Below are 16,216 nucleotides of genomic sequence, written 5' to 3'. Positions count from 1 at the left end.
AGCACAAACCAGATGGGATGGCGTATCACCGCAGAATGCTGTGGTAGCCATGCTGGTTAAGTGTGCCTTGAATTCTAAATAAATGACTGACAGTGTCACCAGCAAAGCACTATCCCACCTCCTCCTCCGTACTTCACAGTGGGAACCACACATGCAAAGATCCTCCGTTCACCCACTCTGCGTCTCACAAAGACACGGTTGGAACAAAAAATCTCAAATTTGGACTCCTCAGACCAAAGGACAGATTTCCACCGGTCTAATGTCTATTGCTTGTGTTTTATGGCCCAAGCAATTCTCTTTTTCTTATTGGTATCCTTTAGTCGTGGTTTCTTTGCAGCAATTCGACCATGAAGGCCTGATTCACACAGTCTCCTCTGAACAGTTGATGTTGAAATGTGTCTGTTACTTGAACTCTGTGAAGCGTTTATTTGGGCTGCAATTTCTGAGGCTGGTAACTCTAATGAACTCATCCTCTGCAGCAGAGGTAACTCTGGGTTTTCCTTTCCTGTGGCGGTGCTCATGAGAGCCAGTTTCATCATAGCACTTGATGATTTTTGCGACTGCACTTGAAGAAACTTTCAAAGTTCTTGAAATTTTCAGTATTGACTGACCTTCATGTCTTAAAGTAATGACGGACTGTCATTTCTCTTTGCTTATTTATGCTGTTCTTGCCATAATATTGACTTGGTCTTTTTACCAAATAGGCTGTCTTCTGTATACCGCCCTGACCTTGTCACAACAGAACTGATTGGCTCAAACACATTAAGAAGGAAAGGAATTCAACAAATTAACTTTTAGGAAGGCACACCCGTTAATTGAAATGCATTCCAGGTGACTACCTCATGAAGCTGGTTGAGAGAATGCCAAAGAGTGGGCAAAGCTGTCATCAAGGCAAACTTTGAAGAATCTCAAATATAAAATATAATTTGATTTGTTAAACACTTTTTTGGTTACTACATGATTCCATAAGTGTTATTTCTTAGTTTTGATGTCTTCACTATTATTCTACAATGTAGAAAATAGTAAAAATAAAGAAAACATTCACAAAAATGTCTACAAACCTGCTTTCGCTTTGTTATTATGAGTATTGTGTGTAGATTTATGAGGAAATGTTTTTATTTAATCCATTTTAGAATAAGGCTGTAACATAACAAAATGTGGAAAAAGTCAAGGGTCTGAATGCTTTCCGAATACACTGTATATATTATTCACATTGATATTGAAAAACCCCTCTTCCTCTGCTGCTGCTTCAGTTGAGGCAACTTCCTCTTCTCTTAGAGCTCTGTGTGACTGAGTGGCGGTTGAACACAGTCACAGAGCACATTTTCAAAACAAGAACGAATACTGCTGGATGACAGAACATCACACTAACAACACACACTGAAGAAAACCACTTGCAGTGGTGTCTGCTCAACAAAATAATACAGACACTTGGCGACACATGACTGAGGACCTGGCTGGAGTCAAGACAGAGGGATAATTTGTAAGAGGCGGGCTGACTCCTATGCAACCATGCTGAAATCTTTCAACCTCTTGAAGCAGCTTGGCTCTGTGGGGAAGTAAGTACTTTCATGTGCCATTTTGGACTTTTTGTTTTGTTTGGGGGTATACATTTGTGAAAATACAATAGCCTATTTCTTTTCAGTTCTAATACAATAGTTATTTTCAAAGAACTTGGAACTAACTGCATAGAATGGAGAATAAATGGTGAGATACTGTACTTCTAACCAATGCTATCAAGTTTTGTGACAATCTAAACTCTAAAGTCTGATTCTACGTTCTAATCTTAGTTATTTTCATCATGAGCATCTGTGGGTGAAAGGAGAACCTTTAGACAAGCTTTTGGTGAGTGGGGAGCCTGTTTGGTAGAGTCCACAGGAGGTTGGTGGGACCTTAATTGGGGAGGATGAGCTCGTGGTAATGGCTGGAGCAGAATCAGGGGAATGGTGTCAAATACATCAAACACATGGATGCCATTCCATTTGCTCCGTTCCGGCCATTATTATGAGCCGTCCTCTCCTCAGCAGCCTCCTGTGGTAGAGTCATCTGACTTCTGCAAAGGACAGAGTATCTTTGGTGTCTGAGGACAACCACAGAGTCCATGATCATCATGCCACTGTTGGTATGAATGTAGGAGGAAGAGTGAAGCAGACAGGGTTGCATGGTGTAGTGCAAATAGTGGAAGACTGTAATGTTTCATCTTAATGAGTAATGAGTGAGAGAACAGTCATAACAATGAATAATTATTTTGAATGGTGTCACGGCGAGATTACGTGCATCATGTCTTACTTTGTGTGTGGCCTGTGACACAATGACACAGCAGAGCCATATATTTAAGAGAGTTAGGCCAACTTTTCGAATTTAGAATATTCTTCTAATTCTAGACATTCAGTTACATAGCATTGTTTAAATATTTGCCATGTCATGTTAATGGGGAGCTAACATGGCTGCCATAGAATGTTGAATTGTCATGTACAATAAATACATTAGCCAGAAAACGACTGGCCACACCTCAGAGCCTGGTCCTCTAGGTTTCTTCCTAGGTTCCTGCCTTTCTAGGGAGTTTTTCCTAGCCAACGTGCCTCTACATCTGCACTGCTTGCTCTCTGGAGTTTTAGGCTCGGTTTCTGTATATCACTTTGTGACAACTGCTGTTGTAAAAAGGGCTCTATAAATACATTTGATTGATAATGCCCAACTCTCTAAATACATGACTCTGGGGGGTTAAATTGTTAACTTGAGGGCACATCCCCGCCCACAAAATTCATATCTACCTCAATTACATCGTACCCCTGCACATCGACTCGGTACTGGTACCCTGTGTATATAGCCAAGTTATTGTTAATCATTGTGTATTTATTCCTCATGTTATTATTTTTCTCTCTTGTTGGGAGGGGCCTGTAAGTAAGCATTTCACTGTTAGTCTACACCTGTTGTTTATGAAACTTGTGACAAATACAAAATGTCATTTGATCCAGTAATGTCCCATGTACAAAAGCCAATCTGTACATGTGTATGTACGTGAATTATGCTTCAGATCAGCAAAAATGTGTAATTGGACACCCACGTCGGGTTGTTGATACCCACGCTACCCTGGCTGATAGCTGAGCGTGTCTGCAGCAGGTTGCAACAGACCATGGAAGTTGTGTGTTTGCAGGCCTCCATGCCACTGACGTGTTTCAGGCTATTAATAATCCCTGGTAACTAACAGGGCGGCTGCACCAGAACAGAGCTCTAACCACAGTAAAGGAGCCCCTACCTACACTATTCTCACTTTGTTCAGAATAACTGAATGTAACCTTAACTATAAAAAAAATCACACACAGACAGAAAGACACCTATGGGCTTTTGTTTAGTTGAAGAAGAAAAAAACGGTTAGAAAATGCTTGGGCTTCACGGCTACACTGCAGCTGTTTCACTGCTGTAACACTGCTCTCTATCAGATGCTGCTGAAACTTCATTGCCATTCTTTCATTCTCTCTCTCTCTCTCTCTCTCTCTCTCTCTCTCTCTCTCTCTCTCTCTCTCTCTCTCTCTCTCTCTCTCTCTCTCTCTCTCTCTTTCTCGCTGTCTCTTTCTCTTTCTCTCTCTCTCCCTCTCTGTTTCTCTCACTCTTTATCTCTCTCTCTCTGCCTGTCACTCACTCACTCTCTCTCTCATCCCCACCTGTAAGTCCCCTATAACAGCCCCCCCCCCCCCTCCCCCTTCTCTGGCCTGGTTTCAGCTCACAGCAGTAGCCTCCACTCTCTAACTTTAAAGGATAACTCTCAACCCTAATTTCAACATTTGCCCAACCGCTATCCAATTTTTATAAAACGCATTCAAGTGAGAAGTTGTGGGTTGGAGGGAATTCCTCATAAATATTGATTTGGGGGATGAGTAAACATAGCTGCACTTGATCCCAACTTTTTCTCACGAAAGCATACTTACCAGTCCACTGGCACGCTTTTATCATAAAATGATGTGCATTGTGAGAAAATACAGCTCTGGACAGAAAATATAATCTTTCTAATGTAGTATTGTGTTGGTAGGAACAGTGTAATCATCACCTTGAAAATGAATCCAACCCGCGTTGCAGTATTTACGCAGCAGCTCTTTTTCCAATGGCCAAATTAACTCACAGATTGCTCTTGGATATTGTATAAAAACATACAACTACTACCAGGGCAACCTCTCTCACAGGTATGCTTTCACTTATCAGAATTAGAAGTATGTGGGCAAGGGATGAATATTGTAAATAAAGGATTTGAAAACAAAAAATATCTGCCCCGTGTGGGATTAGAACTCACAACCTTAGCAGACTGCACCACCAATCAGTCATAGGAGTTGGGGGGGAAATACACGGAGTCGACATGACCACTATTGTCATCAATTTATTTTTACGACGGATGTGGCTATGAATATAAATGTCCTCATAGGCTATGAATATAAATGTCCTCATAGCCTAAATGTTTTCTTTCTTCGTAAAAGCACAAAGATCTATGTATGAAATGTTAAGCAAAAATGTTGCATTTGGTCATATGCGGAAATGTGCCTTACTGTCTTTTTTTATTTTGTGTAATGTCAGTATTCTAGTCAAAGAAGCATAATGCAAAATATACTGTATTGGCACACTCCACTTACCAAGAACATTGCCAAATAAGACTGCAACACACTGTACCATATATATTGCCTGAAAGCCTTTTTTATTCTTATTAATAGGTCACAGGATGCCACAGATCTTCTCACAGAAGATCTGGTTATGGTGAGTCAAGGCTGATGATAAAGGGGGACAGTGGTGGCTCATTTCACTACGTGAAAAGATTTCTCAGTGAATACATTTGTACCTAGCTCAGTGTGAACATAAGATACGCTCAATATCTGTCATTTTCATTGGTCTAAGGTGGAGCAGCGGGTGGAGCCAGCCAAGAAGGCAGCGCAGGTTATTCACAAGAAGCTGCTGGGCTGTCTGCAGAGTCAACTCGGGCTGGACACAGAGAGAAGAATGGTAAAGTCTACTCTTTCACCTTTCATCCCTGACCCTTGACTTGAAATCACTCTATTATGATTATCAGTATAAAATTCTCTCGCTCTGTCTCCAGAAAAAACTCCCTCTCATGCTGCTCTCTGTTAGCATGGCTGAGAGCTTTAAAGACTTTGATCCAGACTCTTCTATCAGGTACTTTAAGTAACCAAACCATGTATTCAATCATCCAAATGATCAGTTGAACATTCATCTATTAATCAATTAGTCTATTTCCTCTTTGATAGGAAAGTATTGGAGATGTGTTGCTTCATGGAGAGTCATCTGGCCGCAACACTGTCTGACTTTGAGCTGAAGCTGGAGAAGGAGGTTTTGGAACCTCTCAATAAACTCAGTGAGGTAACAATTGAAGTTTGTGATTATGTAGTATTACATATGAATACTTTAAAAAATATATATTATTATTTTTTAAAGTTTATTGCCCCACCCCCCCTCTTCGGAGGACAACAGCAACTTTGTTTTATATTTTAGTGTTTTACACTTTTTTTGTTACATATACATTTTACACACAGTAATTACACAACAAAGATATTGTTTTTTGATTATACACATTACATTTTGGGCTACTCCCAGCCCGTCCCACCTATCTCTGTAGACATCCTCTTTTGATATCCACGTGCCATGTATTTTTCAACTGTGCGGTGATTTTACATTCATTTTGAACCTTTCTAATCGCATAGTATCCACAGATTGCGAGTTAAAGAGGAACATTTTTCCTAAGAGTATTATTATATTGTTGATTGATTGACTATGGCTTTCCAAATTGCCCAACTGCTATTTGTGGGGATCATTTTAAAAGAATGTTGTGAATTTTCAGCCAGAAACAAGCTAGATGGGGACAATACCAGAAACAAGCTAGATGGGGACAATACCAGAAACAAGCTAGATGGGGACAATACCAGAAACAAGCTAGATGGTGACAATACCAGAAACAAGCTAGATGGGGACAATACCAGAAACAAGCTAGATGGGGACAATACCAGAAACAAGCTAGATGGGGACAATACCAGAAACAAGCTAGATGGGGACAATACCAGAAACAAGCTAGATGGGGACAATACCAGAAACAAGCTAGATGGGGACAATACCAGAAACAAGCTAGATGGGGACAATACCAGAAACAAGCTAGATGGGGACAATACCAGAAACAAGCTAGATGGGGACAATAACAGAAACAAGCTAGATGGGGACAATACCAGAAACAAGCTAGATGGGGACAATACCAGAAACAAGCTAGATGGGGACAATACCAGAAACAAGCTAGATGGGGACAATACCAGAAACAAGCTAGATGGGGACAATACCAGAAACAAGCTAGATGGGGACAATACCAGAAACAAGCTAGATGGGGACAATACCAGAAACAAGCTAGATGGGGACAATACCAGAAACAAGCTAGATGGGGACAATACCAGAAACAAGACTAGATGGGGACAATACCAGAAACAAGCTAGATGGGGACAATACCAGAAACAAGCTAGATGGGGACAATACCAGAAACAAGCTAGATGGGGACAATACCAGAAACAAGCTAGATGGTGACAATACCAGAAACAAGCTAGATGGGGACAATACCAGAAACAAGCTAGATGGGGACAATACCAGAAACAAGCTAGATGGGGACAATACCAGAAACAAGCTAGATGGGGACAATACCAGAAACAAGCTAGATGGGGACAATAACAGAAACAAGCTAGATGGGGACAATACCAGAAACAAGCTAGATGGGGACAATACCAGAAACAAGCTAGATGGGGACAATACCAGAAACAAGCTAGATGGGGACAATACCAGAAACAAGCTAGATGGGGACAATACCAGAAACAAGCTAGATGGGGACAATACCAGAAACAAGCTAGATGGGGACAATACCAGAAACAAGCTAGATGGGGACAATACCAGAAACAAGCTAGATGGGGACAATACCAGAAACAAGCTAGATGGGGACAATACCAGAAACAAGCTAGATGGGGACAATACCAGAAACAAGCTAGATGGGGACAATAACAGAATAAATGATCTAAGGGTTCTGTTTTTTCACAGCAAAATCTGCAGAGCTGAGATTGTTGTATGTCCCATATATATAACATTCTTTTGGTGGCAAGAATTTTGTATAATCATTTTAATTGAAAAACTCAATGTTGAATGAAGCGTTGTTTTGTATATCAATTCATACACCATGTGCATGGAATCGGTACATCGAAAATCTCTTCCAAGATATTTTTGCAACATGTATGGCGCAGCTGTCAATATTTTTGTCCTCAAATGAAACGGGTATATTTTTCTATTTATACCCACCTTTTTCAGCCAATTTTGGTCTTTAATATACAGTATGGCAGACAGACAATTCCCTACCTTCTCCCCCTTCCACTTGACTCATACATTTTTGAGGTAATGCTGCAATCAGTATAACTCGGATTGAGAAAACATTTCCATATATTTTCGATAGCTGCATATGTGACATAACTACACCGTTCCTATTCATAATATCTTTAATAAATATAATACCATTTTTAAAAATCCATAATGTTTTTTTATCAATCAGTATATTTGAGTTGAACCATAATATTGGTTGTAATATTTGTTCTGTATTTTCTGGTAGGTAATATTGGAATTGTAACCAGCTTTGCAGGAGTGATACTTTGAACAAGGTTTCATTTTCAATTAACCAAAAATGAGAAGTTGTAATCTGTATAAAGGCCAAAAGGCCATTTTTAAACAAAGGATGAGCCTTTCTTAGTAATCTACTGGAGCTTTAGTGAAGCTTGTAGTGAGAGATTTAATGACATATAAATACTATCTGTAGGAAGACCTTCCAGAGATTCTCAAAAACAAGAAGCAGTTTGCCAAACTCACAATGGACTGGCACAATGCACGCAACAAGTGGGTCACACATTCTCTGTGTTTCTATTTGACAGACCCTATATGCTCCAAACAGTACACAGTTCATTTATACATATATAATAACTACCTTTAGTCAGTATCTCCATTGTGTCCTTTCTTTTACTTTTTATGGCTTCTGATCATGAATGACTTTGGCCCTTCAGGTCCCAGGCTAGTACAGGACCTCAGGCAAAACAGGATGGGCTGAAAGAGGAGGTGGAGGAGGCCTGGAGGAAACTGGAGAGCATCAAGGTGTTGGATGTTACTGTTTCAGACACTTTGTTGTTTTATGCAGTAGTTTCAGCCTCTAACATACAGTATTAACTTTTTGTGTGGCTGTACATTCTCTGCAGGACCAATACTCTGCAGATCTGTATCACTTTGCCACTAAAGAAGAGGCCTATGCCAACTACTTCATTCGTGTGAGTGTGGCCTACTAATGGTCCTCTCTTTCAAGCTGTACTTCCGTTAATTATCATGTGCTATTAGCTATTAGGAATTATAATTGATAAGTGTCTGGGTTGTGCTCTCTCCTTAGCTGCTGGAACTACAAGCAGAACATCATAAGAATTCCCATGATTTCCTCGAACGAAACATCAGTGAGCTGAAAGACAACCACAGTCAAACAGGTGAATAGGGTGTATGTATGTATGTGTATTTGCAATTACAATACCCAGGCCATACTTAGTGTACATGGGTAAACCCCCTATCCAATGTGTAGCACCCACTTGCCTAGGATTTGTCCAGTGTGTCACCAGTATGTGTTAACACAGACTCCCAGGAAAATAACTATAAGGGGAAGGTATACGGGGAGCCCCTGCTGACTCATCTGTACAACAGCGGCAGGGAGATCGCTGTTCCCATCCAGGAGTGTGTTCACATGCTGCTGCACACCGGCATGAGAGAGGAGGTGAGGACTGGGATTATTAATCTACTACATGGTATACATGTGAATGGGATATTATGAATTAACTGAGCAGGTGAAAGGACTCTGTAGCCAGTCTACGATAATGTTTGCCCTCTTGGATAAAATCTGTCTATCTCTCTCTCCCTTCATCTCTCTCCCAGGGTTTGTTTCGTCTGGCAGCAGCAGCCTCGGTAGTGAAGAGACTGAAGAGCAGTCTGGATGGAGGGGTCGTGAACCACAGTGAATTCACTGACCCTCATGCAGTCGCAGGTCAGAGAGAGCGTCCCTGTTGACAGTACCCCTTATTCAAGGTTTTCAAGTTTCAAATGTCTTTACTTGACAGTTAAGCAACACATAGGCACTAAGCAGCATTTTCTCTTTTATCCATGTAGGGGCTTTGAAAAGCTACCTGAGAGAGCTGCCTGAACCACTCATGACCTTTGAACTCTACAATGATTGGTTTCAAGCAGCAGGGTAAGGTCTACATCTTAAAAGCATACAATACACAGTGTCTTTACATGATTTCGCTCCCCTCTAATTTCTGCTCTACAAATGTCTCTCTGTTCCCCTCTTTATTTAGGGAGAAAGAATTGACAGACAAACTTGAGCAGTTTAAAATTGTGCTGAAGAAGTTACCATCAGAAAACTACAACAACCTCCGGTATGTCCATATCTCTGTAACCCATAGCTCTCTCGGATCTTGACCGATTCCTGTGTGAAGTTGTAAAAACTCAAGAATGATGCAGGGTGTATGATTGTGAATATCTCCCTAGCCATATTACAACTATGTGTTGTGATAATTGCGTTCCTTGCTCTATGACCTGCTAGTTCATATGCCTTGGCACCGTGATATATAGGCCTAAGGTCGAGACAATAAGAAGACACAGTGGCAGAACTAATTCAACCACACATTTGTTTCATTACAAAACCCGGAGAGCAACATCTGTCCGGTGAAGTCCACAAAACATATTGCATGTAACAAACAGTTACATGACCTACAGCATGGTCAAGCAAGTTAATGTTTCTGACATTTTCGGACTACTAAACAACTATTAATTTAGAACCACGGAGAGTTGTCGGAAAGAAAACAGGAGCTGCCTTCACTATTCCAGCACAATTTCAACTTCAACATTTCAGCATCATCAAATATTTTAGTCCAACCAATGTAAGCTAAATATGATGTGGCTGTCCATGGTACTGATTTCTGTGTGTGTGTGTGTGTGTGTGTGTGTGTGCAAGTAGAAAATATGTTGACTCACCCTACTTGTAGAGAAACGCCAATGCAGTCCTCATGTTGTCTAAACGGTCTATGACTCTGTCAATTAGTACACGCTTTTAGTTTTGTTGTCCTAGGCTACCTGGCAAAATTTTTAGCCCGCTAGCCTAACTTCCTTTAATGGGCAATGATGCGCCAGGCAAGCTAGTTAACATTAGCCTACTACATCTAGCTACATGTTGAACTTCCATCCTCTCAGGCCAGGGGCACAATGCATGAATGTATGGTTGGATCCGAATTGCCGTTATAATCATTGGCCAGTACGGAGAATTAAGTAAAACCACAAGTCCAAATCCCTATCTCCATCCATGGCTAATTTAGGCAAGGGACAATTTTAGCTTGCTAGCCACCAGAGGACAATGACACAGCGAGATGCAACAATTAACGTTTTTTTTTGTCAATGACGTTTGCCTTCTGATGCAATGTGGTTGGTCTGAAGCCAAATCCAAACTGGCTTCCCTTGACACTTTTTTTGGTGTGCCAGGACCATTCACAACTGAGTTCACTCAGTTTAGCTCAACGCTGGTTGGCCATTATTTTATATTTTTTTATCAAGGAAGGCCAAATGCTCGCTGGCTTCCCTTGCATTCAATGCTCTGGGCAGCAACAATGTCATACTCTTTTTGACCAGACAGAATCAGAATTGAAGGAAATGTATGTAACACAGAGAGACGAAAGATAAATTCTTTTTTTCTTTTTTTCTTAGTACATCTTTTTGGGAAGCCTGGCTTCCCTTGGCATCCATGATAATAATGGCGCCGGAAGGGATGGCTGCCGTTTTACGGGCTGCTAACCAACTGTGCTATTTTGTTTGTTTTTTCATATTGTTTATAACTCATTTTCTACATAATGTTGCTATTACAGTCTCTTATGACTGAAAAGAGCTTCTGGACATCAGAACAGCGATTTCTTTCTGTAATGAGTCCGACTCGAAATATATCCCTGTCATCAGCGTGAAGAAAAGAGAGAAAAACGGGGAGGAGGGCGGGGTGCTTTGTAAGAATTCGCTGACGAGTAGGTAAACCTGTCACGGTCGTGTGTAGAGACGGACCAAGGCGCAGCGGATGTAGAGTTCCACATATTTATTATAAAGTGAAACTTAGCAAACAAAACAATAAACAATAAAATACGAACCGTGACTAACGATATGCTACGTGCACAAACTCAAAACACAAAATTCAATATCCCACAAACACAGGTGGGAACAAACACTACTTAAATATGATCCCCAATTAGAGACAACGATTACTTCAGACAGGTCAAGATTCACAAAGCCGCAGGGTCAGACGGATTACCAGGACGTGTACTCATAGCATGCGCTAAAACAATTGGCAAGTGTCTTCACTGACATTTTCAACCTCTCCCTGACCGAGTCAGTAATACTTACATGTTTCAAACATACCACCATAGTCCCTGTGCCCAAGGAAGCGAAGGTAACCTGTTTACATGATTACCGCTCCGTAGCATTCACGTCAGTAGCCATAAAGTGCTTTGAAAGATTTTGAAAGGCTGGTCATGGCTCAAATCAACACCCTCATGCCAGAAGTGGAGCGGGTCGAGAGTTTCAAGTTCCTTGGTGTCCACATCACCAACGAACTATCATGGTCCAAACACGCCAAGACATTTGTGAAGAGGGCACGACAACACATTTTCCCCCTCAGGAGACTGAAAAGACTTGGCATGGGTCCCCAGAGCCTCAAAAAGTTATACAGCTGCACCATCGAGGGCATCCTGACCGGTTGCATCACCACCTGGTATGGCAACTGCTCGGCATCTGACCGTAAGGCGCTACAGAGGGTAGTGCATACGGCCCAGTACATCAATGGGGCCAAGCTTCCTGACATCCAGGACCTATATACTATGCAGTGTCAGAGGAAGGCCCCAAAAATGGTCAAAGACTCCAGTCACCCAAGTCATAGACTGTTAACTCTGCTACCGCACGGCAAGCGGTACTGGAGCGCCAAGTCTAGAACCTAAAGGCTCCTTAACAGCTTCTACCCCCAAGGCATAACACTGCTGAACAATTCATCAAATGGACACCCCCCCTCCCTCTCTGTTTTTACACTGCTTCTACTCACTGTTTATTATCTATGCATAGTCACTTTACAAATTACCTCGATTTACCTGTACCTCCACACACTGACTCGGTACCGGTACCCCCTGTATATAACCACATTATTGTTATGTCATTTTCTTGTGTTACTTTTTCATTTTGATAAAATGTTTTTACTTTAGTTTATTTAGTAAGTATTTTTTTAACTCTATTTCTTGAACTGCATTGTTGGTTAAGGGATTGTAAGTAAGCATTTCACGGTCTACACCTGTTGTATTCGGCGCATGTGACAAATAAACTTTTATTTGATTTGATGAATACACGCCACTGTATGTGCTTCTCCTTCCCTCCCTCCCCTCTCGCTCTCTCTCGCTCTCTCTTTCTCCCCCCCCTATTAGGTACCTGGTACAGTTCCTGTCGTGTCTGTCAGAGCAGCAGGCGGTCAACAGGATGAGTCCCAGTAACATTGCCATAGTACTGGGTCCCAACCTGCTGTGGCCTCGCATGGAGGGGTGGGTACTACCGACGTACTGACAGAGAGAGGAAACTGAACCACTCTATTAGTCTGTCATAATAGCCCTATGTCTCAATGTTGTTCCTGGTGTCACTTTCTATTGTTACATGATTGTTATTAATCTGATTATGTCAGTTTAGCTATGTCTCTGTGTTTTTTAGTACTTGACTTTAACCTATGTGTCTTTCTTTCTCTCTCTCCCTCTCTTTCTGTCTCACTTTCTCATCTCTCACCCCTCATCCCGCTTCTCTTTCTTCCTTTCAATCTCCCTCTCCCCCGTCCAATTCTGTACCATCATACATTTTTCTCTTCACATCTCTCCATCAACCTCTCTCCCTCTTTTTCAGGGAGGCAGCGCTGTTGGACATGGCATCTGCCTCCTCCGTCCAGGTGGTGGCGGTGGTTGAGCCTCTCATACAACACTCCAGCAGCCTGTTTCCAGAAGGTACAGTACCACATTCAATGTGATGTTTGTGTGTTCGAGTGAGGAGCAGTGGGAGTCTTTTTAGTGATGAGTTGATTTGCATGAAATGTGTGGAAGTTAGTTACTAGATAACTGAGAGGGCTGCTTGAACCCCTTATGACCTTTGGATAGTATTTGTATTAATTCACTTATTTTTGTCTCACTATGTTAGGTAGGTCTATGTATTTTTTATGGAACACGGTTTCTCAAAGTAGGCCTGTGTTGTGTTCCTTTCCAGAGGTGGACTTTGAGATTCCTGAGCTTCCTGGGGTCCCAGATTTGAAAATGTTAGAACCTCAAACTTCAGAGTCTGGGAAAGAGAACCTTGCCAGAATTACCTCCTCCTCTTCATCATGCGCGTCCTCTTCCTCTTCTCATTCTTCTCTCTGTAAAACAATCAGGTACTACAGGCACAGACTGAACAGGATGTATGTTCACTTTCTATTATAACAGAGTGTTATCTAACACCGACCGTCTCCTCCACAGCTCAACATCTCAGGACAGTGGAGGTTTTTTCATCATTAAGTCAGGCTCCATTGGTCGTAGAACCACCACCTGGGGGAACCCTGCCTCAGACCCACCATGCTCAACCTCACTTAACCCTACCCCAGTCCATACCCAGAGCCCGTCCCCTGTCCCAAGCCCGACACTGGTCCAAAACCCATCCTCACTACCCAGCCCCAAACTGGCACCTGGCCCAACCCCGGTTCCCTCCCCACCACCAGTGTCTGTCTGCAGTCCGACCCAGAAGCAGAGCCCTGAATCGGGCTCACTAGAACCCATCCTAGAGGCCCCACCGGACTCCCCCAGAGCTATACTGAAGATCACCTTACCATACAAACGTAGGTGGCCGTCCACGACGGAGTTGTGTTTTCGATTCCCACGGGGGACTAGTATGAAAAAGTATTCAAATGTATGCACTCACTGTAAGTCACTCTGAATATGAGCATCTGCTAAATTACTCAAATGTAAAGCACATAACTCGTGCTAGCTAGCTAACGATATCTAATGCTTAGACAGTAGTGAAGACAATACTTACTTAGACGATACTAAAGTCCCTCAGAGCACTCATGTTGCATCATAGTCCACCCAGCATGTGACAAACCACTGCCCCACTTTAGTACAAGGAAGCCACGATCCCCGGCAGCAGTGGCTAAAATAACCAACGTCTTCTAATGACAAAACTGTCCTGATACAAAACTGTTGCACTACCACAACCCACAGTTCTAGTTTCAAGTAGATATACAGTGCCTTTGAAAAGTAATCAGACCCCTTGACTTTTTCCACATTTTGTTAGGTTACAGTCCTATTATAAAATTGATTAAATCATTTTTTTTCGTCATCAATCTACACACAATACCCCATAATGACAAAGCAAAAACAGGTTTTTAGACATTTTGCAAATGTATAAAAAAAAAAACTGAAATATCACATTTACATAAGTATTCAGATGCTTTAGTCAGTACTTTGTTGAAGCGCCTTTGGCAGCGATTACAGCCTCAAGTCTTGTTGGGTATGATACTACAAGCTTGGCACACCTGTATTTGGGGAGTTAATCCCATTCTTCTCTGCAGATCCTCTCAAGCTCTGTCTGTTGGATGGGGAGAGTTACTGCACAGCTATTTTCAGGTCTCTCCAGAGATGTTAGATCGGGTTCAAGCCCGGACTCTGGCTGGGCCACTCAAGGACATTGAGAGACTTGTCCCGAAGCCAATCCTGCGTTTTTTGGCTGTGTGCTTAGAGTCGTTGTCCTGTTGGAAGGTGAACCTTCGCCCCAGTCTGAGGTCCTGAGCACTCTGGAGCAGGTTCTTATCAAGGATCTCTCTGTACTTTGCTCCGTTCATCTTTGCCTCGATCCTGACTAGTCTCCCAGTCCTGCCGCTGAAAAACATCCCCACAGCATGATGCCATCACCATGCTTCACCATAGGGATGGTGCCAGCTTTCCTATAGACGTAACGCTTGGCATTCAGGCCAAAGAGTTCAATCTTGGTTTCCAGAGAATCTTGTTTCTTATAGTCTGAGAATCCTTTAGGTGCCAGCAGGTTGTCACGTGCCTGGAGGGGCTCCCGATTGGCACAGCGGTCTAAGGCACTTAATCTCAGTGTAAGAGGTGTCACTGCAGTCCCTGGTTCAAATCCAGCCTGCATCACATCTGGCCGTGACTGGGAGTCCGTTAGGGCGGTGCACAATTGGCCCAGCGTTGGCTGGGGTAGGCCGTCATTGTAAATAAGAATTTGTTCTTAACTAACTTGCCTAGTAAAATAAAGGTTAACAAAAACATGTGTTGCATTTTACTGAGGAGTGGCTTCTGTCTGCCCACTCTACCATAAAGCCCTGATTGGTGGAGTGCTGCAGAGATGGTTGTCCTTTTGGAAGGTTCTCAACCATCAGGTTCTTGGTCACCTCCCTGACCAAGTCCCTTCTCCTCCGATTGCTCAGTTTGGCCAAGCGGCCAGCTCTAAGAAGAGTCTTGGTGGTTCCAAACTTCTTCCATTTAAGAATGATTGAGGCCACTGTGTTCTCGAGGACCTTCAGAAATGTTTTGGTATCCTTCACCAGATCTGTGCCTCGACACAATCCTGTCTCAGAGCTCTACGGAGAATTCCTTCAACCTCATGGCTTGGTTTTTGCTCTGACATGCACTGACAACTGTGAGACCTTATAAAGACAGGTGTGTGCCTTTCCAAATGATTTACAATCAATTGAATTTACCACAGGTGGACTCCAATCAAGTTGAACAAAAATCTCAAGGATGATTAATGGAAACAGGATGCACCTGAGCTCAATTTCGAGTCTCATAATAAAGAGTCTGAATACTTATGCAAATAAGGTATTTCAGTTTTTGGTTTTTAATACATTTGCAAAAATGTCTACAAACCTGTTTTGTTATTATGCGGTATTGTGTGTAGGTTTATGAGGAAATGTTTTTATTTAATCCATTTTAGAATAAGGCTGTAACATAACAAAATGTGCAAAATGTCAAGGGGTCTAAATACTTTCCAAAGGCACTGTAAATACATACCCCAAATACTGTAATATAATAATACACATCTATAGTCCCAAAAATACGTATTCTAAACGTATCCTCTACACCCC

At 42.1% G+C, this 16,216-nt stretch overlaps 1 protein-coding gene across 2 annotated transcripts in view; it reads left to right on the top strand.

The window, feature by feature from the left end:
* The first annotated feature begins 1,290 nt into the window (after positions 1–1,290).
* The window catches only part of LOC139580147 (SH3 domain-binding protein 1-like), a 16,819-nt gene continuing 1,893 nt past the window's right edge, over positions 1,291–16,216 (top strand). The window contains exons 1-17 of one of the 2 annotated variants that reach the window (XM_071408681.1): positions 1,291–1,559; positions 4,701–4,743; positions 4,882–4,986; positions 5,081–5,157; positions 5,250–5,361; positions 7,829–7,905; positions 8,070–8,157; positions 8,259–8,327; positions 8,444–8,534; positions 8,679–8,815; positions 8,974–9,082; positions 9,205–9,286; positions 9,393–9,473; positions 12,540–12,653; positions 13,003–13,100; positions 13,357–13,519; positions 13,605–13,960. In XM_071408681.1, the coding sequence (XP_071264782.1) occupies positions 1,513–1,559; positions 4,701–4,743; positions 4,882–4,986; positions 5,081–5,157; positions 5,250–5,361; positions 7,829–7,905; positions 8,070–8,157; positions 8,259–8,327; positions 8,444–8,534; positions 8,679–8,815; positions 8,974–9,082; positions 9,205–9,286; positions 9,393–9,473; positions 12,540–12,653; positions 13,003–13,100; positions 13,357–13,519; positions 13,605–13,960 (1,849 nt within the window). In that variant the 5' untranslated portion in view covers positions 1,291–1,512. Of the gene's footprint in view, positions 1,560–1,605; positions 1,708–4,700; positions 4,744–4,881; positions 4,987–5,080; positions 5,158–5,249; positions 5,362–7,828; positions 7,906–8,069; positions 8,158–8,258; positions 8,328–8,443; positions 8,535–8,678; positions 8,816–8,973; positions 9,083–9,204; positions 9,287–9,392; positions 9,474–12,539; positions 12,654–13,002; positions 13,101–13,356; positions 13,520–13,604; positions 13,961–16,216 lie in introns of those variants that run through there. The other variant, XM_071408682.1, reaches the window with a different exon arrangement.

The sequence above is a fragment of the Salvelinus alpinus genome, chromosome 7 (assembly GCF_045679555.1).
Source record: "Salvelinus alpinus chromosome 7, SLU_Salpinus.1, whole genome shotgun sequence".
Lineage (NCBI taxonomy): Eukaryota > Metazoa > Chordata > Actinopteri > Salmoniformes > Salmonidae > Salvelinus > Salvelinus alpinus.
Note: the sequence above shows the minus strand (reverse complement) of the source record. Positions and strands in the feature narration are given on the sequence as shown.